This window comes from Rhamphochromis longiceps, linkage group LG7 (assembly GCF_057381845.1).
Source record: "Rhamphochromis longiceps isolate RC_006_pf linkage group LG7, R_longiceps_female_GT1.1, whole genome shotgun sequence".
Lineage (NCBI taxonomy): Eukaryota > Metazoa > Chordata > Actinopteri > Cichliformes > Cichlidae > Rhamphochromis > Rhamphochromis longiceps.
Genome location: NC_140563.1, coordinates 47,288,939 through 47,314,007, shown reverse-complemented (window position 1 = coordinate 47,314,007; position 25,069 = coordinate 47,288,939). Strand labels below are relative to the sequence as shown.

Sequence of the window (25,069 nt, the reverse complement as noted above, 5' to 3'; positions counted from 1 at the left end):
CCAGCAGGTGGCCTGTCCTGTCCCGCAACCGAGGGAGAGAGGGGTGAAGAAAAAGAGGCTCTTAGGGGTGTGGGTGGGGTGGGGGCTGCACCTCTCTCACCTTTGCAGCAGATGAGCCGGCCTCCAGGATCCGGCGCACTGTGGCAGCTACCTTAATCTGTTTTTAATGACACTGCGGAGGATCCCGCGGGAGGCTCTGCGCTCCTTTCTCCCTGCTGGTTGGACAGCGTGTGTGTGTGTGTGTGTGTGTCGCTGAAGCGGGCCTCAGTTAAATTCATGCGGATGTTTGGGTAAAGTGTCAGTGATTTACGTTCTTATTTCTAACTAGCAACAAAAACGGGGGAAAAAAATTCCAAGCAAATTCTTGAAAGCATCTTTTAATATTGAGTAATTTTCAGTTTATTCTCTGACATTTTAATGTGTAAAGCCAATCATGTGTTTTCTCCTGTTTTTCTTCAGGGGTGTATCTCTCCATTCTCACCCCCTCCGATTCGCGTAAAATTCCGCTATTTACCCACAAACAAACGCTCGCCTTTGATAGGTTTCCCAGCAGCTCTTTGAAATCCATCAATTACCACATTCTTTGTGCAATAATTGTCAATCATCCACATTAAATTGATAAGCTTTAAATGGACAGAATAATGGCTTAAATTGTTTTACAATGGAACGGCTAAGCGGGATGATTTGCCATTGCTGACATGCCCGCGGCTTTACCAGCTCCGCATAATGCCACAGGTTAATGCATAAATAAGCAAATCAAATCCATGCGTTACCCCAATTCAATTCATTTAATTCCTCTTTAATAAAGAAGCGGCCCACCCCCCCGTCCCCGCCATTTACCTCGGATTTGTGCGATGAATGCTATAAATGTAAATCAATCTAGATGAGAAAGAATCCCATTGAAAGAGCAGAGAAATTTCATCTGGGAAAAAGGAGACAAACGTGGGAGGGGCCCGCTCATAAAAAGCAGCTGTACACGGTAATCTTTTTTCGTGCCCTGTCACTCACCTTGCCTTTTCACTATCTCTGCAGCTCAACAAAACTCTCCGCTATTGTATTTACTTGCCATATCTTCTGTGCCATTACATCGCCATAGTCCATATTCGTCCAGAGAGAAAGAGGGAGAGAGAGAGCTCAACGTTGCCCACTTTTTTTTTTTTTTTTTTTTCGGACAATCCCCTTGTAGTTGTTGGACTGAAAAGAGGAGTGCATGGATGTCAAATTGCCCTCAAAACACCATGAAAGATTGATTTGCAGCACTTTTCAGGGCCCTGACATTACTGGGAGGGGAGCTGAATAGGAAACCTGTGAGCCAGGGATGGAATAAAGATGTCCTCTCTGCTGGAAAAGAAGGAAAAACTGCCCATTTAGCCCCAGTCCATCAAGCCCGAAAAATAGGCAGGAGAGGAAAAAACACAGAGGACTGCGACTATATGGAGAAGAAAAGGGCCCATATATACTCATCTAAACGTCGCCACAATACCGAGTGGGGGTGGAGGGGATCCGAACATCCATGAATATTAAACCGCTTACCTCAACAAGGGCTTGAAAAAGTGAACCACGTCAAAGCAGCTTTGCATTTCTTTTGCATGCGAACAAAGCTGTAAAAGAAAGAAAGAAAGAAAACCCTAAAGTTGAGCTTGTTTCCATTCTTGTTATTCCCGCGCTAACTCTTCACAAAAAAATTAATATTACCACCACATGAATACGAAATGCATGAGAAAAAAATGGGCGAGCAACTCCCAGACGCAATGACCCACTTCTGTACGCATGAGGGGAAACTTCTCGTTCTTCTTCATCATCATTTTAACACCACCTTCTCCTTCTTTATTCTTATTTATCAAACATACATCATTAAGAAAGTCCCAACAAATCCACGGAAGCACACCCCCCCCCCCCCCCCCCCTTCCCCGGCAGCACAGGTGTGCATTTAAAGCGGTTTTTTTTATTTTATTTGTGTGCCTTTTTCGATCTCACAAGCATGACTACAATGGCTTTGCGCATGTGTGTTAATTTAATATGCAGCTTTATGTGCGGATAATTACCAAAGTAAAGTTTGCCCCTCCGCTGACCCACCCTCCCTGCCTCCCCTCACTCTCCCCTCCTGTCTCCGTTGGTTTTAATGTCTCTGCTGGTTTGTTGCCGTGCAGCAGGCAGGTCCACGCGGTGAGGGGTGTGTCATTAATAAGTAATTAGACAGGGGTCACACTAGCCACTTATATAAAGAGACCCCCACAACCAGGCAGGGCAGCTTTACTGCGCACAGTTTGGAGCAGAGAGAGGGGCGGACTGAAGAGCAGCTCCCTGTGTGTCCACTTCTTCTTCTCCTTCTTCTCCTCCGCTCGCTGCAGCTTCACTTATCATCATTTCTGGGTTGATTTTTCCCCTCCTCGCTCTTTGTGTTTTTTTTTTTTACTCGTCTTACAACATGGGCTCCGTGCTACCCGCCGACGCTTTGGCTCTAAAATCTGGATTTAAGTGTCCCAGTCGCTCGCTGTCGGACGTGATCACATCGGACATCCTGCACAGTTTCCTGTACGGCAGGTGGAGGAACGTGCTGGGCGAACACCTGGCGGAGGAGCGGCAGGGCAGCACCGGCAGCAGCCCCAAGACCGCCTTTACCGCCGAAGTCTTGGCTCAGTCCTTCGCTGGAGGTAGGCTGAGCTGCTGATGCTCTACTATTTCATTCAAATGTTTACCCACACTGCAGTGCGGGTTTGTGGTTTTTTAATGCCGATTTTGGTTTGTTTTCGTTACACCAGGTTGTGCGTAAAAGGTCCCCTTGATTTGCGCTTTATGGCCGTAGGACACATTTTTGGAAGTATTTGATCAAATCATCTTTCTTCGTTAATCAAAGCCGACAATAAAACTTTGTATTTTTTCCCCCATAGATTTTCTCTCTCTCAAAATTCTCATTTATTTTCATCGCTATAAACACGGACCTGTTACTGGCCTTCTACGGCGCTTACGTCCTAAACTTTCCCTGACTCCTCGCTGCTTTCCACGTTTTCTCCCAATTTTTTTCTGCTTTTATTTCGACCCATTTAACGCGTTAACCCTTCCCCAGCTCCGAGACCTCGCGCTGGAGGCTTGTTAGGCGTGTAACTGAAAGACGCGGAGCATTAAATTCATTTGGTTAACTTTGTGCTTGACCTGGGAAAGTTTCCACTTAAACCTCGCGGAGTGAAAGGTTTCCTTTCTTTAAGATGTCCCCGGGTTTTTCTTTTTCTTTTTTTTCTTTTTTTTTTTTATCCTGCATTCATCAATCTCCGGACAGTCTCTTTTCCTCTCTTGGCAGCTATGGGGCTCCGGAGCCTTTCTCTTTCTCTCTCCTTAAAAGATTTGCTGTTCCTCACATAATGCACCGTGAAGGCTAAATCTAATGCTATTCATTGCATGTCAACCATCTAATCGCCTTTCCATTTTTTTGTTGCAGAAATTTCTGAGGCTTTTAACAAGTCCGCGTTTCATTCAGTGCAAATTTATTGCTACAAAGTTCTTAAAAGGATAATGAATTTGGAATTAGCCGTTTCTTTTCCAGTAAACTTTAATGAATATCACATCTGAAGCATGACAAATTGTTGGACCCTGCGCAATAGAGGACCATTTAACCCCTATTCGGACGGGATTTTTTTTTTTTTTTTTTTTTTTTTTTTTTGGCAGCCGAAGTAATAAAAAAAAAATCTTTGATTTTGACATTAAAGAAGCACGATTTTCTTTTTTTCCTCCCTCCTTTCTGTTGCGGATGAAAATGCTTTCCGAGAGGCTTTTGCACAACAAAAAGTTTCAATTCAGCCAGATAATCGAATTAAACGGAGGATGAGGTGTAGCTTAATATTTCGTGACTAAAATAAGATCCAGTTCATTTGCTGCTTTAAGGACTTTTTTCCAGCAAAGCTTTGGTGCTGAACGTCTCCCGACCACAGTGATCTGGCTCCCATGCCCTTTAACTGACACAAAGATTCATAGTACGCGGTATCATCTAAACTGACCAGCTGCTCTCAGTATTTTAACTTCCTTATAAAAAAAAAACACAACAAAACAAACAAACAAAACAAAAAACATTCTCACGTTTCTTCCTCTTTATATTCGTAGAGGTGCAGAAGCTGTCCAGCCTGGTGCTGCCCAGTGAGGTGATCATCGCCCAGAGCTCGATCCCCGGTGAGGGTCTGGGCATCTTCTCGAAGACCTGGATCAAAGCCGGCACCGAGATGGGCCCCTTCACAGGGAGGCTCCTGTCCCCTGAACACGTGGACCTATTCAAAAACAACAATCTCATGTGGGAGGTGAGCTTCTAACTTCATTTGTTCATCCCGCAGCCTGATGAGGCCCGTGTTATCCAAATTCCTTAGTCGGACTCTTTATAAATTTCTCCCACTTTTTATTGCCTTGTGCGCTCAGGTGTTCAACGAAGACGGCACAGTGCGTTATTTCATCGACGCCAGTCAGGAGGATCAGCGCAGCTGGATGACTTACATCAAGTGTGCCCGGAATGAGCAGGAGCAAAACCTGGAGGTGGTGCAGATCGGCAGCAGCATCTTCTACAAGGCCGTGGAGGTGAGGACGCACTTAGGTTCAGTCCAGATAGCAGCTGTAACATGCCCATGGCATTAAAATACCTCTAAGCGTGTAAAATGCAGGTGCCACCTGCTGGCTAGAATAAGAACTTAACCCGTGATTTCTTTCTTTATCATTTGCATCATTCACAGAGCAACTAATCGAAATTTCACGATGTCTAACTGATATTTTTTTTTTTTATCTCGCCTTTTCCCTCTCAGACCATCCCGCCAGACCAAGAGCTGCTTGTCTGGTATGGAAACACTCAGAACACGTTCCTGGGAATCCCTGGAGTTCCCGGAACCGAAGAAGAACACCAGAAGAAAGGCAGAAATGGTGAGAAGCAGGTTTTATTTCACTGTGAATGAAAAAGGAGCTACTTAAAAAAAAAATCACGGTAACCACGTGAAACTCGAGCTGAAAAGGTTTTCAAACATCTCCTGCTCTTTTTTTCTCCCCAGATGACTCCCACCCCTGTGACGGCCCTTCCTCGTGCTCCCCCTCCTCCTCCTCCGCCACCCCCTCTTCATCCACGGGTCGGATGCGCTGCGTCATCTGCCACCGCGGCTTCAACTCCCGCAGCAACCTGCGCTCCCACATGCGCATTCACACTCTGGACAAGCCCTTCGTCTGTCGCTTCTGCAACCGGCGCTTCAGCCAGTCGTCCACTCTGCGCAACCACGTGCGCCTGCACACCGGCGAGCGGCCCTACAAGTGCCACGTGTGTCAGAGCGCGTACTCCCAGCTGGCGGGCCTCCGGGCGCACCAGAAGAGCGCACGGCACAAACCAGTGGCTGCCGGAGCCGATGCGTCCTCCCAGGTGTCCCCTCCTCCCCCACAAATGACAGCCGTACCCCACCAGATGCCCCTGGTGCACCACATCCCAACCATGGTGCTATGATGACGGAAACACTGGAAGGACTGCCAGGCAGGACGACGTTGCACTTTAGATTAGAGCCGATTAGAGCAAAGGGTGCTCAGTGAAAGGAAAACACGAGTCGAGGTGACGGTGAAAGCATTTCTCGCCTAATTTGTTTTTGCGTGTTTCTTTTTGTCAGAAATCATGCTTTGATTTTTGTGTTTTGGGAGATGAAAGAAAGAGAGAAAAGACAACCCATATTTCGTTTTTATATCATTTGTTATCAGTGATTCTGTGCGTAATCCTTAAATCTAATTGATATGTTTGCATCAAATCCTCACCAGCTCAGGTGTAAAGTACCATCACAGATGTGTACAGTCATGTGAAACTAAGGGAGTACATGGTTTCCGCTGCATTGTTCCACACTGTAAACTAAAATAGTCACTTTAACGTTGTACAGACTGGGTACTTTGGAGAGTTAGGTAATTATATAAAAAATGGAATTGTATGCTACTGTACATGTGAATGTAAATACATTTGTGCTTTCTTCTATTCTAAATAAATGATATGATATTACATGTGGTGGTGTTTCAGTTATTTTCATACATTAGTTCATCATTAACCATATGCCCAAGTTTTATTATCATATGTAAAAGCATCATGTTTCCTTGGACAGTTAGATTCTTTCTTTACTTTCCACAACAGCTCCAAATATTTAAAGGAAAGTCAACATATAAAATAGAAACATAGAATAAATGATATTGGTTTGAGTCCTCTCCCTATCGTCAGCATGCAGGAGAAGAATTTAGTGAATTAAATCAGTGAAGTTGTTCTTCTGAAATGGTGCGTGTGCCTCAGGATTAAGCTTTTTTGGCTGTGTCTGTGTCTCTGGGTTTTGGAGTGTTTGTTGCCCATGTGTGTGTGTTTTTTTTTTTAAATACATATAAATGGAGGCAAAAAGGGATGAAACATAATGTTCAAAAACGTAGATACTTCTCTAGCTCATTGGCTCATCATTTTTGGCCTGGACTTGTAATAATCTTTGCATCATAACCATTATTATAAGTAGTTAGATGGGCATCTAAGGAGCGACTGGAGTTCTTCCAGTTTCTTGAAGACGTTTCACCTCTCAGCCAAGAAGCTTTTTCAATTCTAAAACCAAATGGTGGAGAGCCCCTGGTGTTTAATCCCCAGTGGAAGTTGTCCCTTAAGAGTGTCGATAACCCACTATTGATCATTTGCCTCATCATGGTCAGTTATCAGAAGATGAGGTGCTGAATTTTAACAATAAAAAGTTAATATGCAGTGTACAGTATTAAAGTACTGACCGGCATGGATACTTTAACATATTTGGTGTAATCCCATTAACAAGTAGTTGGCGTGTTTTTATGATTAGTGCATATTTCCTGTGTTGCCATGGTGTTTTCATAAACCTTGGAAATATTTTTATAATCTTGCACGCTCAGCAGACTGATCCCCAACAAGTCCTACAGCCTGAAACAGTAGTTTCTTCCACAGGATGGCGCCAGAGACACTAGAGAGAAGAGATGGTTTCACAAAAAGGTCATTTTGTGTGTTTTTATGTGCTATCTTTGCTCATATTGGTAAATAGACTGTAGGGGTTATATGATTCTCTGTTACTGTAACTCCTGTGTGCTCTCTATTATAACCAGTCCAGTTCTTTTTGGCCACTTCAGATATTTTTATACGACTGTTATTTTATATTTGTTGCATTTTCTGCCCCACTCTTGGCCAGATCTCTCTAGAAAAAGACAATTTTTATGTCAGTGACACTTTTTAGCTCGATAAATAAAAGTCACTTTACTGAAAACTGATTGCAGCCTCACTTTGTACGAGCAATCGTCTTTCTTCTTTTCTTTTCTTTTTTTTTTTTTTTGACAAATACTAGAAATCACTACTTTACTGGAAACACACCAGGAAATACAAAATGAAACATCCTGCACAACTCTTTATTGGTTAAAGTCATGATGTGACATGATGACCTGACTGATGCTGCTGTATTTGTCAGCTGTCAGACATTATCCAGCTTCCCAAACAGGAGTTTTTAGATAAGTCATCATTATAACAAGCACAGAGCAACACAAAGTCAGACCAGAGCGGAGATTAAACACTTTGCAGGGTGTCCGGGTGGAGAAAATGTGGCTGTCGTTCCTCTCCGCACCGCTGAGAGGAATTAGGAAGGCTTTTGACTGGATGTCGCTGCATCATCAGACACTGTCCACACTTGCTTTCCTGGAGAACGAGGTAAGTAACAGCATGTTTAGGACAACTCTGCAAATTATTGTTCTGAAATGATACCATGTTACCCAATGATGAACACCTTTACACTTGTATGCCTCTCCTGATGATGTCCCGTCCTTTGCTGAGGAGCAACAGCAAGACACGACCCAGGCAGCCACATTGTGCAGCGCTAAATAAAGACAGAAACTTTATCTGTCTGTTATCTGTTGCAGCATTAGCCTAGCCTCTTCTGCTGAGATAATGGTGCAGCAGGTAAACTGATCCCTATCAGGTGTAACATATGCCATTAACAGCAATATGTCTGTGAAGGTTCTCAGTCATCCAGGTCATCGTAGTCAAAGGAGTTTGCAAAGAAAAGCGTCTGGACTTCTTTAAGTTGCTTGAAGAAAAAGATAAAGGTCACTCTTTCGAGGATGCCAATGTTCACATTTTGGACAGAGAGGACAGATGGTTTGAAAGAGGAGTGAAAGAAGCCATCTATGTCCACTGTGAGCGACCATCTTTGAACAGAGGCGGGGGTTTACGACACCAACTCTCTGCCATCTATAATCCAGTTTTGAGATCCCTCCCCAGACGCCTTAACGCCCACTCACATCCTGGCCCATCTGATCTCAGGAATTCGCATAAGGTGGGGCCAGGTTTCACAATGAACACACCCGAAACTCTGGCTGATTGGGACCCACACCCAGTTTCACACATAAAGTTACCATTGACCACTGACCATTGGCTCAGGCGATTAGAGGATCATCAGGGGGTCCTTTTGTCCCTCTGTGGGGGGAAACTCCCACTAGGTTTATATCTGGGACTCTCCACCATTTGACCTTAGAACTGAAGAAGCTTCTCGGATGAGAGGTGAAACGTCTTCAAGCAACTTAAAGAAGTCCAGACGCTTTTCTTTGCAAGCTCCATTGACATATGCCATTAACACATTCACCCAGGATGCATGTCTATGTTTTACATCTTTATTTCATTAAAAAAATAAAACATAAAAAAAAGCGGTGAAAATGTTGCTTATCTAAACAAAAATAAATGCATTACTCACATTATTTAATTAATAAATATATTCATTAATAAATCTTTATGTTTAAAACTTTAGGAAAAAATCTAGGGAAATTTAAAATCTTACCAGAACATATCAGTCACAGCATGGCTCCACGTCAGTGTTTTCTTCACCGGTCAGTCTTGTGTCAGATCTTGTGTAGCTGGTCAGTAGTCAGTGTTATATGTGCAGCGACAGTGCCAACCTAATGACTCAGCTATTTTTCAGTCACACAGGCTTCAGTACACAACTGGGGTGTCAGTTTACCACGAGCCACCACTCCTGTTACTGCCCTTCATTTCTCCATTGTCTGCTTACTTCATGGGCAAGAAAAGAAAATGAGATAATTTACTGATGCTAATAAAATGGCTTTTTATAGGGGTGGTGTATATTTTTACACACATATGAAAAAAGTTTTCCATCAGCTTTTTCTTAATTTTCCATCCAACGTCACCATGTCAACATAAATCTTAGAGCTGAAACAATGTTGGAGAAATAAAGTGAACAGTTTCTTTTATGAGTTTTCTTTTTGCATTTCTCTTTTTGCATTCATCAAAACAATCACATTATTTGTGTATGTCTGTTTGTGTGTGTTGCATCACTTTACATAAAAAAAAAACATAAACAAGAGTAAAAAACTACCCAAAAAAAGTGTTATATCTATTGGCAGAAACTGAGTTTTCTTCTCTGTCTCTCATCTAACTAAACATATCAAATTCAGAGTTGGAGATGATGATGATGATGATATGAGTCATAAAATATCCTAAGTGTAAATGCTGAACAGGCCGAGTTAACTTTGTTGAAGTTACTTTTATGTCTTAAGGAAGGAGACAAAAGATTTTGCATCGATTGGTTAGACAGAGGGATCGAGCTGGAAAGGATTAGCAGCAGCTTTGCGTGATTAAAGAAAGAAAGAGAGAAAAGTGTGTGTCAGGAAGGTGGAAGGAGGACTTTGAGGAGTTGATGAACGGTCACAGCAGATGGAAGAGAGCATGGAAAGGTGAAGGTGTCCTCTGGAGAGAAGAGGAATAAAAGTCAGTCGAAGCAAAACCGAATACATGTGTGCGAATGAGCAGGAGACAGTGGTGAAGACAAAAGGTGGAGGTGGGTGGAGACGAGTGTCAGGGTTGACTTGTGACTGATAGATAGCAGCAAGCAAAGGCTTACAAGATGACAGTGAGACCTGAGATGTTAAGATTAGAGGAGTATCTCAGCGGGTTGGGGGGTTTGGAGACACAATTAGAAAGACAAGGCTGACATGTGCAGAGGATGTTAATGATGAAGCTGCCAAACAAAAGAGGACGACCACAGAAGGAGAACATACAGAGGTTTGGTGTGACATAACAGGATACTAGAGTGATGCAGATGATCAGCTGTGGCGACCCCTAAAGGGAGAAGCTGAAAGAAGAAGAAAACGATTATGCAGTTAAATAAAATAGAGTTGCTTTAGTAATCTCAATATGACACAACATTTATTCTTTATCTTTACTTTTGACTTTTAAATCAATTTTTCCGAACTCTTCTGTCGGACTGCATACGTTAAAGTTCCTCTGTGTGTGTATCGATTATTCTGCCATCTATTAGTAGCGTCTGTCCGTCTCGTAGCTGCTGCAGGATTGTTGTCATTTTCTGTGGCTAGCGTTTAGCGCTGGCTAGCCGTTGGATTTTTCTCTCCAACATACTCTGATCCAGCAGGTGGGTTGTGTCATTAAACCTGTATGAAGCGAGGCTCTTTAAATTAGTCAACGAAAGCTTTTAGTTGTAAAATTAGCAGCTAGCAGTCAATATTGAGTGTTGCCGGGCGCAGCTAAAAGTTGAAAACAAATGTCAGCTAACAGCTAGCTGCATTCTTAATAAGTTAGCTCGCTTAAAGCTAGCTACATAGTCTTCTGCAGTAGCTGAAAACGAAACTCTTTTCCAATTTAGACTGGCAAACAAATACAAACGTTTATTACTTACAACGTATTTCTACAGATGTCCGGTTTGTGAGGAGGAAGGCTAGACTGGTTTGATTTCACTGTAAACATAGTACCCGACATAAAATGTCCATGTTAGGTCATCGTTTCACGACGGTCCCTCACGGAAGAGCTGGGGACGTTTACTCCAAAGTTGGAGAGGGTGTCGATCACATTTTTAAAAACTCAGTTCACGTAAAATTTTCCGTTTTGCACTTTTGTGATGTAAGGAAATGCCACGCTAACATGGCCCTGTTCCAGCTGCTGTGAAGAGGACTCGACATGTCAGCTCCCCCTTCCTTTCAAAATTCTGCAAATAAAGCAGGTTTTAAGGAAGAGGGCAGGTCGTAGGTTCACTGACATCACGATGATGTCTTTAATGGGCCGCTGTCTTTGCGCTGCAACAGCTGTCAACAGCTGTCTGGCTTCAGATAATCTCATTAATGGTGGAGCCACAAAAATATGCAGCACCCTGACTGGTTATTTTATTTTAAAAGTGTAGCTGAAATTTTCATTATAATTGAGCTGAAATGAACAGAAAACGCTAATGCTAGAAGCTGGATCTGTATTTGTTCTTTATAGCTCGTGCAATAAATAATAAAAATAGAATTTCAGTCATATCTCAACTGACTGGAGTCAGAATAGGAGTTAATCTCATGGAGCCTGAGTGATGTCTTTATTTTACATTGTGTGTTTTATAAAGCAGTGAATGAGGTTTTTTATCCTTGGTTGAATCTCAACCAAAATGCAGCAAATAGAATATAAAATGCAATATACTCACATGGATAACATAAAAAGGATTATAAATGTGCAGTCATAAAAATATTTGTTTGGACAGCTTTAATTTGGAGTTGAAAGAAGCTCACAGAAACTGTCCAGTTTCCTTCCTGGCTTAAAATGGGCTTTTGGAGTTAGACCACATAGATAAGCGTGATTGGTCAAGATAAAGTTGCAATTCTGTACATTTTCCTGCCATTTCTGACCATTTAATGATCAAAAATATATTTTAAGTTTACTTTACGGACGTGTAGACTGTTGAGGGTGTACCCCCATCTCTTACCTCTTGGGAAATACTCCACAAACCTCATTTAAAGTGCTTAAAAATTTATTTTTTTAATCATTGTCCTTGTGGTTTTTCTCTGGCCAAAACCTCTTTGCTATTAGTCAGAGAATGGCTTATATTCAGATGAAACCCTGAGATATAATATTGCTGCTAATTTTTCTAACAACAACAGGGACTAATTAATCATCATCACCTAATATGTAGCAGTCCGGGAATCCATCAGCTAATTTTTCCCTCTGGAGACAATGGTCAATATTTCCGGGCCAGAGATATCTGAGACAAGACTTCCTGTTTTGATGATTTCAAGATGCACATCGACAAATGAGTTCCCTATTTTGGTATCCTAGCAGATTTTATTTTTTTTTTAACCTGAATGCAGACACAGACTGCTCAAACACAAAACCAAAAAGCTTCATAAAAAGTTGGCTCTTTTATACTTTGTGCCTGAAACCTTTGCACAGCACTATACTATACCCGTGTGTGCGTGTTACTCAGGATGTTAGGATGGAGTGTGGCCCAGTTCTGCCGGACAGCCTGGTGTTGGAGATCTTTCTGCGTCTGCCCCATGATGCTGTGCTGAGAGCTGGTCTGACCTGCCGACAGTGGCTGGCTGTCTCCAGAGATGAGTTCCTGTGGAGGGAGCTGTTCTACAGCTACTACCGCATTCCCCGCTTGGTACCCCGGCACCCTGGTAAATATCTTTATTATTTATTTGTTTCTGAGAGGAATTTAGTTACTGCTGAAATGTTCTCTCATTAATTCCAAAACCTGCCTGTGTGCAGCGGCTGTATCGTGGTACAGGGAGTTCAAGCGTCTGTTTGACTGCATCCCCTGTGTGGAGGTTCAAACTCTGAGAGAGCACACCGACCAAGTCCTTCACCTGGCTTTCTCTCATCGGGGTCACCGCTTCTCCTCCTGCTCAAAAGACTGTACTGTTAAGGTAAGATATGCTGCTGAGGTTTCTTATTGTCTATGGAGGACAAGGGGACACTTTTACTCAATTTTAGGTATTTTACTCATCTGGGGGGGTTGTTGCAGAAGATCAGTGGCAACTTGCACAAACAGTGCAAACAGAGTAAGGGAAAAATGTCTGACTACCTGTGCAGCAATGTCTTGCTGTCCAAATACATAGTGAGTATTACTCCAGGCCATAAAGTGCAAAGTATGCAGCAGTGCTCGCGGAAATTAGTGGACAACCAATGGCACAACTGAAGTACTCAATACCATCACGCAAAGAAAAAAATACAGTGTTGAGAGGACGAATAGAAGTGTAGTGGAGAGTTAGTCATGATTCCTGCTCAATCATCCAGCGCTTCCCACTGAAAACACTTCATCCAGATGAACAGAGTCAACTTTCTGGGACAAAATATTTCTATTTTTTGGTTAAATACTGTTCGTAGAGTCGTGATTAATTAGAAAAAAAATTATGTTGGTTTTTATTTATTTGTCTAACAGTGATCAGTCTCATCTGTGACTGCAGTGGTTCAAGGAAAATGATGAGTAGTGTCAAAAAGTTTCGTGCTCTAAGAAGTTTTTATAGAAATGGTGATGCTGAAAGCTTGCATAGGCCATTTTTTATTTCTCACAGAATATTACCAAGAATAGACGAGGGACTTGCTAAATATTCAGCCCTGTGAGCAAAACCGATAGTGGCAAGGCAAGTTTATTTGTATAGCACAATTCAACAACAAGGTGATTCAAAGTGCTTTACAGAGACATTAGAAACAAGAACAAATAAAAAGCATGATTTAAAATTGATTAAAACAAGCAAATAAACTAACTAACTAATTAACAAACAAACAACAGTATATAAAATCAGAACAGTAGATAAAATCAGTAGTTAAATGTAAGTTTTGAAATTTAAGCTTAAAGTGTGGATTTGGTGCTTTATTCAAATGCAGCTGAGAACAGGTGAGTCTTCAACCTGGATTTAAATAAACTGAGTGTTTCAGCTGATCTGAGGCTTTCTGGGAGTTTGTTCCAGATATAAGGAGCATAAAAGCTGAATGCAGCTTCTCCGTGTCTGGTTCTGACTCTGGGAACTGATAAAAGACCGGATCCAGATGACCTGAGGGATCTGGATGGTTCATACTGGGTCAGGAGGTCATTGATGTATTTTGGTCCTAAACCATTCAGAGCTTTATAGGCCAGCATCAGAACTTTAAAGTCTATCCTCTGACGGACAGGCAGCCAGTGTAAGGACCTCAGAGCTGGACTGATGTGGTCCACTTTTTTGGTCTTAGTGAGGACTCGAGCAGCAGAGTTCTGAATGAGCTGTAGTTGTCTGACTGATTTTTTTAGGTAGACCTGTAAAGATGCTGTTACAGTAATCAAGCCTACTAAAGATGAATGCATGGACTAGTTTTTCCAGGTCCTGTTGAGACATCAGATCTTTTATCCTTGATATATTCTTGAGGTGATAGTAAGCTGACTTTGTTATTGTCTTAATGTGTTTTTCTAAGTTTAGGTCTGCATCCATCACTACACCCAAATTTCTCGCCTGGTTTGTGGTTTTTAGATGTATAGATTGAAGTTCTCTGGTGACCTGTAATCGTTTTTCTTTGGCGCCAAAGACTATTACCTCAGTTTTGTTTTTGTTTAGCTGGAGAAAATTGTGGCACAACCAGTCATTGATTTCCTCAATGCATTTACCAAGAGCCTGTACAGGGCCTCGGTCTCCTGGTGACATTGTGATATATATTTGTGTGTCATCTGCATAGCTGTGATAGTTTATTTTGTTGTTGTTTATAATCTGTGCCAGTGGGAGCATGTAGATGTTAAACAGAAGGGGTCCCAAGATGGAACCTTGGGGAACTCCACATGTGATACTTGTCTGCTCAGATGTGAAGTTACCTATTGATACAAAGTATTTCCTGTTTTCTACGTATGTTTTGAACCAGTTTAGTACAGTTCCTGAAAGACCTGCCCAGTTCTCCAGTTGTTTGAGTAATATGTTGTGGTCAACTGTATCAAATGCTGCACTGAGATCCAGTAAAACTAAGACTGACATTTTTCCACTGTCTGTATTCAGACATATGTCACTAAACACTTTGGTCAGAGCGGTTTCAGTGCTGTGGTTCTGTCTAAAACCTGACTGGAAGGCATCGTAGCAATTATTCTGTTTTAAGAAGTAACTGAGCTGTTGAGAAACTGCTTTTTCAATGATCTTACTTAAAAACGGGAGATTTGAGATCGGCCTGTAGTTGTTCATTTGTGTCTTGTCAAGATTGTCCTTTTTCAGTATAGGTTTGATTACAGCAGTTTTTAGTGATTCTGGAAACACACCTGATAATAAAGAAAAGTTGACGATCTGTAACAGGTCTGACTCTAAAGTCTTTGAGACCTTTTTGAAAAAACTTGTTGGCAGGACATCTAAACAGCAGGAGGAGGAGTTCAGTTGACCTAAGATGTCCTCCAGGTCTTTGCTGTTAATAGGGTGAAACTGTTTCATGGTGTTTTTTGGTGGACACAGTACATATTCTGGATCTGCTGTTGATGTACCAATTGCTTGTCTAATCTTTTGGATTTTGTCTGTGAAGAATTTGGCAAAGTCATTGCAGGCCATGGTCGAATGAAGTTCAGCTGCGCCTGACACAGGAGGGTTTGTTAGCCTGTCAACTGTAGAAAATAAGACCCGAGCATTATGGCTGTTTTTAGTGATGATGTCAGAGAAGTAGGACCTCCTTGCATTCCTCAGTTGTAAATTATAATTGTGAAGTTTCTCTTTATAGATGTCATAATGAACCTGGAGGTTTGTTTTTCTCCATCTGCGCTCAGCTTTCCTACACTCTCTTTTTTCATTTTTCACCAGTGTGGAGTTTCTCCATGGAGACTTTTTCCTTCCAGAGATAACCTTCACCTTAATGGGAGCAATAGTGTCCATTACATTTAACATGTTAGCATTGAAGCTATTGACGAGCTCATTGACTGACCCTCTGGACAGGTCAGGTGTTAATGGGAAGACCTGGTTAAAAATTGCACTACTGTGTTCAGTTATACACCGTTTTGTGATCACTGTTGTTGATATATTTGTGTGGGCTGAGATTTTACTTTCAAAGAAAACACAGTAATGATCAGACAGGCCCACATCAGACACAGTAACCTTTGAAATGCTCAGGCCTTTGGAGATCAGTAGGTCAAGAGTGTGTCCTCTATTATGTGTGGCCTCTGTTACATGCTGAGTCAGCCCAAAGTTGCCCAGAGTGTTACTCAGGTCTTTAGTCCCTTTGTCCTGAGGGTTGTCCACATGAATGTTAAAATCCCCAGCAATAATTACACAGTCAAAATCAACACAGATCACAGACAGCAGTTCACTGAGGTCATTAAAAAAGTCTGTGCAGTATTTGGGAGGCCTGTAAACATTAAGAAACACAACTTTGGATGGGGCCTTCAGCTGTAAAGCCACATATTCAAAAGACTGAAAACTTCCAGGAGATAGCTGCTTACATTGAAATGATTCATTAAATAAGACAGCAACCCCTCCTCCTCTCCTGCTCGCCCTGACCTCACTGATAAAACTGTAGTTAGGAGGGGTCGTCTCGATGAGAACAGCTCCACTGTTACTTTGGTCCAACCAAGTTTCAGTTAAAAACATAAAATCAAGGCTGTGCTCAGTGATTAAATCATTAATTAAAAATGTTTTCCCAGCTAGAGATCTAATGTTTAATAAAGCCAACTTAAGTGTTTTAGAGGTATTACTTGTCCCCTCGTGTTTGGGAGCAGTCTGTGGCACACAAGGTATGTTTACTATGTTTAAAGATCTTTTAGAGTGCAGCTCTCTGTGTTTTGACCAGGCCACATGTCTCCTGTCACCTAAAAGTACAGAAATTTTAAAACCTTCTAGTAAACAGGGTCCCAGCTTCTCCTGGGAAAAGTCATCACTGCCATAATCCTCACAGCCCAGACCCTTCACACATCACGCATCAGACTGCGGAGACAGGGCATGAAGAGGAACTAAGGGGGGCGAGGCTGGGCAATGTGACTTCGATTGCTCTGTTGAGGGTGGGGCTCGATGGCGAACCTTTGGCCGCTCTGGTGGGGGGTTTATGGGGGACAAAAAGGGATTGGGACGGGGGGTAGATCTGAGCCCAGCATTGACCCGCTCCATCATCTCCTCAGTGAATTTCAGGTGTGGGGAGGAGGGAGAAAGGGAGGGGGAGGAGGGTGATGGCCTGTCAGGGGTTTGGGGGACTGGGGAAGGTCGTGGTCCCTTGTCCTGGTCGTTGGTGTTGTTGAGAGAGTTGGAGGCAAATAGGGACCCCTCTTCTTGCCTTAGATGTCTCTCCTTTCTGAGGCTCTTCCTCAGATGCCATGGATGTGGCGTTGGTTTCTCTAAAGTCTTATCAATATCCATCCTGCACATTCTCTCACATCTTCTCTCTTCCTGTGTGCAGCTATGGGACACTGAGCGGCCAGATGGTAATATATCCTTGGTGCACAGCTCCAGCATGCGGCAGTTTAACTGGGGCTACACCCAGTTCTCCCAGTTCAACGCTGATGACAGCCTGCTGCTCGTCTCGGGTGTCTACCTGGGACCACACCACTCGTCATCAGGAGAAATCGCTGTCATCAGTCTAGGTAGGAACCATGAAATACTCCAAATTGGTTTTGAAACCTCATGAACATCATTAAATAGCTTGATTTGATTTACATAGTTCAGGCTCAAAGAAGGAAAAAATACTTTTTTTTAAATTTTGCGATTAATGATTACATTTCTGAATGAACTTCCATGTTAAATGCCATTTTTGGTCACATTTTATGGTGTAAGAGCTTTCACCCAACTTCATTATCCAACTCTCCAACTATGAGGTTATGCTCAGGGTTACTCATCGAACTGACAAGTCATTTAAAACGTCACGTGCTAGTCTAAGCTGCATTTGTTCATTAATGTGTTCTCTGTGACGCTCTCCCCATTCGATGCGTTGCTACAGAAAATTACACGCTGTTGTCGCGGGTCAGGAACAAGCCCTATGATGTCTTTGGCTGCTGGCTGAATGAGACCCACCTGATATCTGGAAACCTGCACTGGATAGGCAACATGACATCCTGCTCTGTGCTCTGGCTCAATAAAGCCTTCCAGGTGAGACCATAGACTGTAGCCTTGATATTATTATTATAAAATCTGCCATGCAGTTATCATAAAGGAGGAAATGAGCAATATGTGTAGTCGAGTGGAAAATGTGTGTTTCCCCTGATTTAACCTATTTTCACTGTCAACATGTGAGTCTAACTAGAGTGTGTTTGCACAGGTAGAAAGCAACTAATTGTAAGATGCGTTTGAGATCATGAAAAGCCCTCAAAGACAGCTTACATTAGTCTATGAAATTAAAAACATATACATGCTTAAATGATAATAAAACACATAAAACCACTAAACTGTAAAAACTGATCAATAGATTGTAGACTAAGGCCATGTCATAATGAACGGTTCTGAATACATGGGATTTATGGTCCGGAGATCCGGTGTAGGCATATCCCAAAGTTTTGGGGCAGAGAAACTAAAGGCTCAGGTTATGAAAGTGAGGAGGAGGATCTAGAAAACAGGATCTTGTGTGTTATCAAGTAGGTGCTTACATGACCGTGAGCGGAAAAACCTCCCAACAGCTGAGAAAACAAAGATTGCATCCACACATTAGTAGAAAGGTGGTGTTATTTTTCTTTTTCAGTATCAAAGACTGTTGGTGAGGTATTAATCCATTTGGTTTCTTTCAATAACTCTGAGAAATTTGGTTTGTTTTCTTTTTTTCAAAGCAGCAGACTGTAAACATATTTGTTTCTATTTAATTTTAATATGGCAGTGCTCTGTGGGTTTGCTCTTGTTTTGGAGCACAGACTCACACATCTCTAAAATCTTGCGTATATTCAGCAAATTCAATAAAATCGAGGAGCTCGTGGTTATGAATATATGTGAGCATGTGCAGCGGTGGGTTTCCAGGGGAAAAACAAAAAATAAACGTTCCTTTCCTGCAACAGGATATCGAATCGGAGAACGTCAACGTGGTCAAGCGCCTTTTCAAGATCCAGAACATCAACGCCAGCACCATTCGCACGGTGATGGTGGCCCACTGTCGGCGGCACGATAACCCGGACTTGCTGTTGGACTATGAAGCTCAGTCTCAGGCCCGAAGGCAGAAGGGGCAGCACCACCACCAGCCTCTCCTCTTTGACTTGGCAACGTCCGGTAGCGAGGAAGAAGAGGAGCAAGAAGAGGAGGAAGAGTGCCAGAGGGGAGCGAGAAGTCACGGCCTCCCCAGTCCTCGTCTCCCTCAGCCGACCATGTCGGGACTGGAGCACGTTATACATGTAAAGAATCTGTTTGGCTTTTGTTTTGTTTTTTTAGCTTTTTCATTTTTTAAATTCAATTTCTTTTGTTGCACTTTCCTTCTTCCTCCCAGAGCCGAAAAAACGTGGGGCAGAAGGAGCTGGAGATTGAGACCCAGGTGGCTCAGTTGATGGGCAGAGCCTACACGAAGCCCCCTGACCCCAGCCTCACTGAGCCGTCCGAGTCTGGGGAGGAAGACAAAACGTACTTACTCTTCACCACCGGCAGCCTTACATACTCCCCTCACCAGATAGGTAACAAAGTTATTCAGCAACGCTGCGATATTTTCTCAAAATTGTGCCAACCCTCTCTCACCTGGAAGCTCCTTTTTCACTTTCCAGGCATTAAGCGAATCAGGCCTGAACAGATGACCACTTCGGGTCCTGTTCTCGGCGAAGAGCGAAGTTCAGACGAGTTTTTTGATTCCCTGGATCATGTTATTGATATCCACGGTCACATCATTGGCATGGGCCTTTCTCCAGACCACAGGTAATTAAATGAGAAATATTTGAGCTTATTTGATCCTGTATCAGCTTTTTAGTTTAACATCACTTCTCCTCTGTCATTGGTCAGATACCTGTATGTTAATAGCCGGGCTTGGCCAGCTGGATGTGTGATCTCAGACCCCATGTCTCCGCCCCCCATCGCCGAGGAGATCGACCTGCACGTGATTGACCTGAAGAGTTTGAGAGAGGAGAGAAGAAGCCTGCGCGCTCATCGAGCTTTCACACCCAACGATGAGTGCTTCTTCATCTTCCTGGACGTCAGCAGAGACTTTGTTGCCAGGTGTGTTTGTTATTTTATTCCTCAGACACAGAAGTTTTTCACACTTGAGCCACTCTCCACTGGGCAACAGAAAAGGAAGCGATACTGCAGTGTTGGGTAAACGTGCTCACCATTTCACTGCTCAGGATGTAAGAAATTCCCTTTTTTTCGTTTTGGCACAGTGCGTCACAGTGTGTCAGTTGTACATGACGTTATTTCTAGTAACAGGGGTGTGTCAGAATTTAAAACAGTAATCAGACAGCTCGTTTGAATGAAGACGCTGCTTTCGGATGTTAAGGTTTACACTCAGGACGTGTCAGTCGTGAGTTTGAGCAAAAAGAAAATAATGAAGCAGAAACAAAATCTTCCCTCGAAACCGAGAAGAATCTGTTCAGTATGATGGGTGCTGTCATGAAGAGATTTTCCACTTACTGTCCATATTATTCCCCCACTACTTATATAAAAACAAATATTTCCCATGGCATGTGAAGATTTTTGTTGAGAGTGACAAGGATAGAGGGACAGCTCGGATTGAGCTGGTTTGGATATGTACGGAGGAGAGATGGTGGGCATAACGGACAGTAGATGTTGAAGAGTTGCCAGGCAGGAAGAAAAGAGGTAGACCAAAGGTTCATAGATGCAGTGAAGTGACACCCATTATCACTATAAGACAAAATGTAGATCCACAGCCGATATATCAGCAAGTTTGATTTGCTTCAGATTTCTCACAAGATAGAAACCCACAACTGAGACTCGGTTGGTGTCTCCTCCTAGTCCCAAACTGGTGATCTTTTGCATTTTAGGGAAATACGATACCGCATACTGTACCATACTACACGATACTATAGCAGGTTTATTTGTAAAGCACTTGAAACCAACCACATGGACCAAAGTGGTGTACAGAAGAATAAATAAAAGACAAAAAAAAACCTAGTAGATAAACACAAATGAAATAAATGAAATAAAATGTGTTCATAGATAAATATTAATAATCATATGCTGTTGTTTTAAGGGGTTTGTGGGCTGTGATTGTATGTTTATGTCTGAATAACTCAAATTCTGAACTCTGTGGTTTAATAGAAATATGTATAACACAGTTTTGTTAAACTCACTATTCACGATTTATTTGATTGAAACATTGATGAGGTAAAAGCGCTGCGTAACCACACACAGCTCCAGCTTCACAGGGGACTACCTTGATCTATTTCAAAGTAAAGTAAACGTATTCATGTGTTTGTCAGTTTTAATTGATATTCACTGCAAATGTTTACACACTAAATCAAACGCTCGGTAACCGCTCTGACTTACCCTCCAATCTCCCACCTGTAGTGGAGCCGAGGACAAGCACGGCTACATCTGGGACCGTCACTACAACATCTGTCTGGCGCGTCTGGCACACGACGATGTGGTGAACTCGGTGGCGTTCAGCCCCGCCGACCAGGAGCTGCTGCTGTCCGCCAGCGACGACTCCACCATCAAGGTGTGGCGTTCGCCGCGAATGATCCGCCTCGCGCAGGCCTCCGCCCGGCCGCCCAGACCACGCAGCCTCCTGCCGTCCTGGCTGAGCCGCAGCAAGAACTCCTGCATCAACGGAAAACCATGAGTCAGGCTGGAAAACACTTGAAGCGGGAGGGGGAAGCATGGTGAGGAAAGTCTGATCTTTTCCCTTTGTGGTATGAATATATACACACTCCATGTATGTGTACAGCGTGGGCACAGTCTGTTGTTTTCGCTTGAGCTCACGGTGTCGTGACCTAAAGCAGTGACTGATTCAGCTGACAGGAAACGATAGCGGCTCAGACACAAGGGGGCGCTGTTGTGCCAGCAGAACTGACGGCAGACAGAAATGATACGCAACGTTAACACAGGTAGAGATGTAGAGAGTGTAGAGCTGACGCCTAAACACAGATGCCCAAAAACTGCTCCCCTGAAAGATGGTTGTTCTCCTTTTTTTTTTTTTTTTTTTTTTTTTTTTCTTTAAAAAAAAAAATCAGTAAAGTTGCGTCCGAACAGTTTGGACTCCTGGATGTGACGTACACATGTATACAAAGGTCCTGCTCCTTTAGGGCAAAGTGCAACTGAGAATAAGCTGAGAAATGTTCGTTTTCCTATCAGCGGCTGTATCCAATTGACGTCTCGAGTTAAAAGTTCCTCATAAACGCTTTTCTCAAAGATTTTATAAAAGAGTATAAAACGAAAAGGGAAAAGGAGTTTGAGCTGCATTTAATGCGGTCTGCTTTTTTTGTTTGTTTGTTTTGTTTGTTTGTTTGTTTTTTGTCTGTGCCCGGGAAATGATTCATCACTATTCTATTAAATGTAGAATTACTGAGCAGTTTAATATAAGAGGAACCGCTGGCTGTGAAGAAGAGTTGTTTGTGTAGCTGAGTGTTTATTGGATCTGTATAATATAAAAATGTATTTAAACCCTTTTCATTCATTAGCATCACAACGCTGCACCCTTTATTTTGCAGAATTTTGTTAATTAATTTTGCTTTTCTTATTTAGCAACATATTGTGTCCCCCCTCTGGAGAAAGAAACTTTACAAGTAGAGCCTTTTTAGGCAATTACCTAAATCAGGGATGTCAAATTCATTTTATGCTGCGGGCCACTTTGATCTGAAGAGAACCAGACCAGTAAAAACATTTAAGTAAACATTTAATCCCTGACATTCAACACTACATGATCGTTTTTCTACATGATAAATGTGTAAAATTGCAGAAAAAGTGGTAGCACGTTGCCCAGACTGTCCTGTATTTATAAAACGTAAAGGTTTTGTTAATTACTCTTTTGTTAAACTGTGGACCCACGTTTTTTTTTTTTTTGTTTTTTTTGGTTGATAGTGTAAAAACAGGAATCTGTTACTTAACTGCTTTGGTGTGGTATGAATGGGGGAGGTCTGTGTGAGTCAAAAAAGCTGCAAAACTTATGAAAATACAGTAAAAATTTCCAAATCTATGCAATCTTTTCCAAAGCCGTCCATTGAAGTCTTTGCCGGGCCCATTATGGTCCTCAGGCCTTATGTTTGACACCCCGACCTCGAGCTCCAATTGGTCCTGTGGATTTTAAATGAAAGCCGCCGTTCTCCAGTTTGTCCACAGACTGCTGAACAGTGCTGTAGTGTATAAATAACTAATGTATCTCCTTAAGGATTAGAAGGCAGTGTTAATCTTTATTTTAATGTGGCACACATGTAACTTTTAATATCACTCTTTTTTTTTTTTTTTTTTAAACATTAATATGCTGTAATAAAGATATTCAGTGGATTTCATGTTGTAACTTACGTTGCGTACCAGTGCCACAGACTTTTACCCAAAGCAAAGCAATAATGAGTTTCATGGACCTTTCAGGTTGCACAAGTGGCGCCTATTACTTGAAATTAAATTCAGTTTAGAAATGCTTAAAAATATTTTGACTAATTTTATTAGTCTTTTTTTGGTAAGTTGACAAGAAACAACAGATTAAAAACACTTCCACAGAAACAGACAGAAAGTATAAAGGACTGAAGACAAATTGTGTTGAAATGTCTGTTGGTATTTACATCATACTTTAAGTCCCCTTTGAGGTGCTTTTGCTGGTAAACACAAAGCAAAACAAAAAGTAACGCATGGTTACAGCTACAGTTCAACCAGCACAAAGGTACTTTACTGGCTTCTTATTTACATTTCCACGCAGATGCCTGTTTAAAGAGGACGTGACTGATTTTAAAACATGGCTTTAATTATGATTGGGCGACTGTTTCACTTGTTGACTTTTCAGAATCCCCTGTGAATCCGACACTTGAACAAGCAGGTTTCATTCAACTGAACAGTGTTTTGTTTTTTTCCCCCATGTTTTTAAATTTGTTTAAAAAGTCACAAACTTTCTCCTTTTTTCCCCCCGAGCTCCCCTTTCACTTCCTCCTCATCACACTGTCATGTTTTGCCAATGTTTGCTTCCTCATGATCATTTTTTTCCAGCTTGTGTTCTTTTCAAAACCTCCACGTTAATAAAGCGCATGCCCTGCAAATCCAGAAAACTGAACATGTGTCAGACTGATATTCTTTTCTGCCAATAAAATGTTGCTTTCTTGTGCAGTTTTTGATTAAAGGTTTTGAAAAGAGAGCTCAATGCATGCTTAGCCTTATTGTTATTGCCTGTTTGCAAGTATTTGTCAGTTAATGAAGTTTAGAAATCGACCCTGAGCGCTCTATTGGTGCAGTTTGAGTTTTCTCCAGTATCAGAGTCAAATCTAAAAATAGACACATACTACACAGGCATATTTTTAGCTTCTGTGTGAATTAAATTTTCCATCAAAGTGTCAATGCCGCTTACTAATAGTCATGTAGGGGGGAAAAAAGTACATCCCTGGTAACTGTTGTCTCTATTTTTGACATTTTTAGACATTTTATTTTTGATACAGCACCTACAGCACAGATAAAGATGATATATGTGAACCATACAGCAGGGAAATTTAGTTGTTTTTTTTTGTTTTTGTTTTTTAAGTAATTCATGAAATAATTTTATCCTGTGCATCTGAACTTGTATTGCCCACCTTTTCAGACAGCACTGGGCTTCTTGCACATTACCTACAGGAGCTGCGTCATGCCCTGAAGCCCCCGGCGCACAACTCTTCTGCTGATGCCGCAGGAGGTTTGGAGCTCTGCAGTTAGTGAGTCAGCAGAGAGTTGGTGACTTTTCTGTGATTTTTGCACCTCAGTCCTCAGCAGACCCGTGCTCTTTGACTTTGCGTGGTCTGCCACTTCATGGTTGAGTTGCTGTGGTTCCTAAATGCTTCCACTTTTCAGTAACACGACTTATAGTCAATTGCAGAGTATCTAGGAGGGGAGAAATTGCACCGACTTGTTGCCTTAGAGCATCACCCTTGAATTCAGTATGATCTTTAGAAAGACTCATTCATTTTTGACAGATGTTTGTAAAGGCAGACTGATCAGCTGGGTTTTTGATTTTCTTTATCTGAGGTGATGGGACTGAAAAGAGCAGAATTAAAATAGCACAGTCTTTAAATATTTCATCACCTATCTATAATATCATCTAAAAACTGGAGAAATCTTTTATGCATAAAGGGTCCTGCATGATTTGGAGCAACACCAGTTTTTACACAACTAGGATCCTACGTATATCAGACAAGAACCAGAAAGAGCCCAGTAGCTGGTCTGCTCGCTTCCAGATGTTGACAGAAGAGGGGATGTTGTTGCCATCAAATTCAAAATGAGCTCATGTTTTTCATGCAACAATAAAATGTCTGTT

At 42.1% G+C, this 25,069-nt stretch overlaps 2 protein-coding genes and 1 long non-coding RNA gene across 4 annotated transcripts; 2 read left to right on the top strand and 1 right to left on the bottom strand.

The window, feature by feature from the left end:
- The first annotated feature begins 2,236 nt into the window (after positions 1 to 2,236).
- prdm12a (PR domain containing 12a) lies at positions 2,237 to 5,992 on the top strand. Its single transcript, XM_085413960.1, has 5 exons — positions 2,237 to 2,654; positions 4,096 to 4,286; positions 4,402 to 4,557; positions 4,779 to 4,893; positions 5,019 to 5,992. The coding sequence occupies exons 1-5, from the start codon at positions 2,429 to 2,431 to the stop codon at positions 5,456 to 5,458; spliced, it is 1,128 nt and encodes a 375-aa protein (XP_085270086.1). The 5' UTR covers positions 2,237 to 2,428; the 3' UTR covers positions 5,459 to 5,992.
- A 1,386-nt stretch (positions 5,993 to 7,378) lies between these two features.
- LOC146666129 (uncharacterized) lies at positions 7,379 to 11,593 on the bottom strand. 2 transcript variants are annotated; one of them, XR_014912738.1, is made up of 5 exons: positions 10,677 to 10,990; positions 10,042 to 10,115; positions 8,805 to 9,034; positions 7,758 to 7,847; positions 7,379 to 7,669 (listed from the first exon to the last, which is right to left on the bottom strand). It is a non-coding gene; the product is annotated as an uncharacterized LOC146666129 (long non-coding RNA). The 2 variants fall into 2 exon arrangements; XR_014912737.1 differs by having other exon boundaries at positions 8,805 to 10,115; positions 10,677 to 11,593.
- fbxw5 (F-box and WD repeat domain containing 5) lies at positions 10,109 to 21,796 on the top strand. The gene is made up of 10 exons (XM_085413959.1): positions 10,109 to 10,412; positions 12,231 to 12,426; positions 12,518 to 12,675; positions 17,129 to 17,312; positions 17,666 to 17,814; positions 18,708 to 19,037; positions 19,130 to 19,310; positions 19,398 to 19,545; positions 19,630 to 19,842; positions 21,151 to 21,796. Exons 2-10 carry the CDS (start codon positions 12,240 to 12,242, stop codon positions 21,422 to 21,424), a joined length of 1,824 nt encoding a protein of 607 aa, XP_085270085.1. The 5' UTR covers positions 10,109 to 10,412; positions 12,231 to 12,239; the 3' UTR covers positions 21,425 to 21,796.
- Positions 21,797 to 25,069: the final 3,273 nt, after the last annotated feature.

Excerpts from the sequence above, each read along its gene's own strand:
- fbxw5 (XM_085413959.1), top strand. The coding sequence starts at position 12,240 with ATGGAGTGTGGCCCAGTTCTGCCGGACAGCCTGGTGTTGGAGATCTTT. Across the intron at positions 12,676-17,128 it reads CAAAAGACTGTACTGTTAAG|CTATGGGACACTGAGCGGCC; the intron begins GTAAGATATGCT and ends TCCTGTGTGCAG. Across the intron at positions 17,815-18,707 it reads GGCTCAATAAAGCCTTCCAG|GATATCGAATCGGAGAACGT; the intron begins GTGAGACCATAG and ends TTCCTGCAACAG.
- prdm12a (XM_085413960.1), top strand. The coding sequence starts at position 2,429 with ATGGGCTCCGTGCTACCCGCCGACGCTTTGGCTCTAAAATCTGGATTT. Across the intron at positions 2,655-4,095 it reads GGCTCAGTCCTTCGCTGGAG|AGGTGCAGAAGCTGTCCAGC; the intron begins GTAGGCTGAGCT and ends TTATATTCGTAG. Across the intron at positions 4,287-4,401 it reads ACAACAATCTCATGTGGGAG|GTGTTCAACGAAGACGGCAC; the intron begins GTGAGCTTCTAA and ends TTGTGCGCTCAG.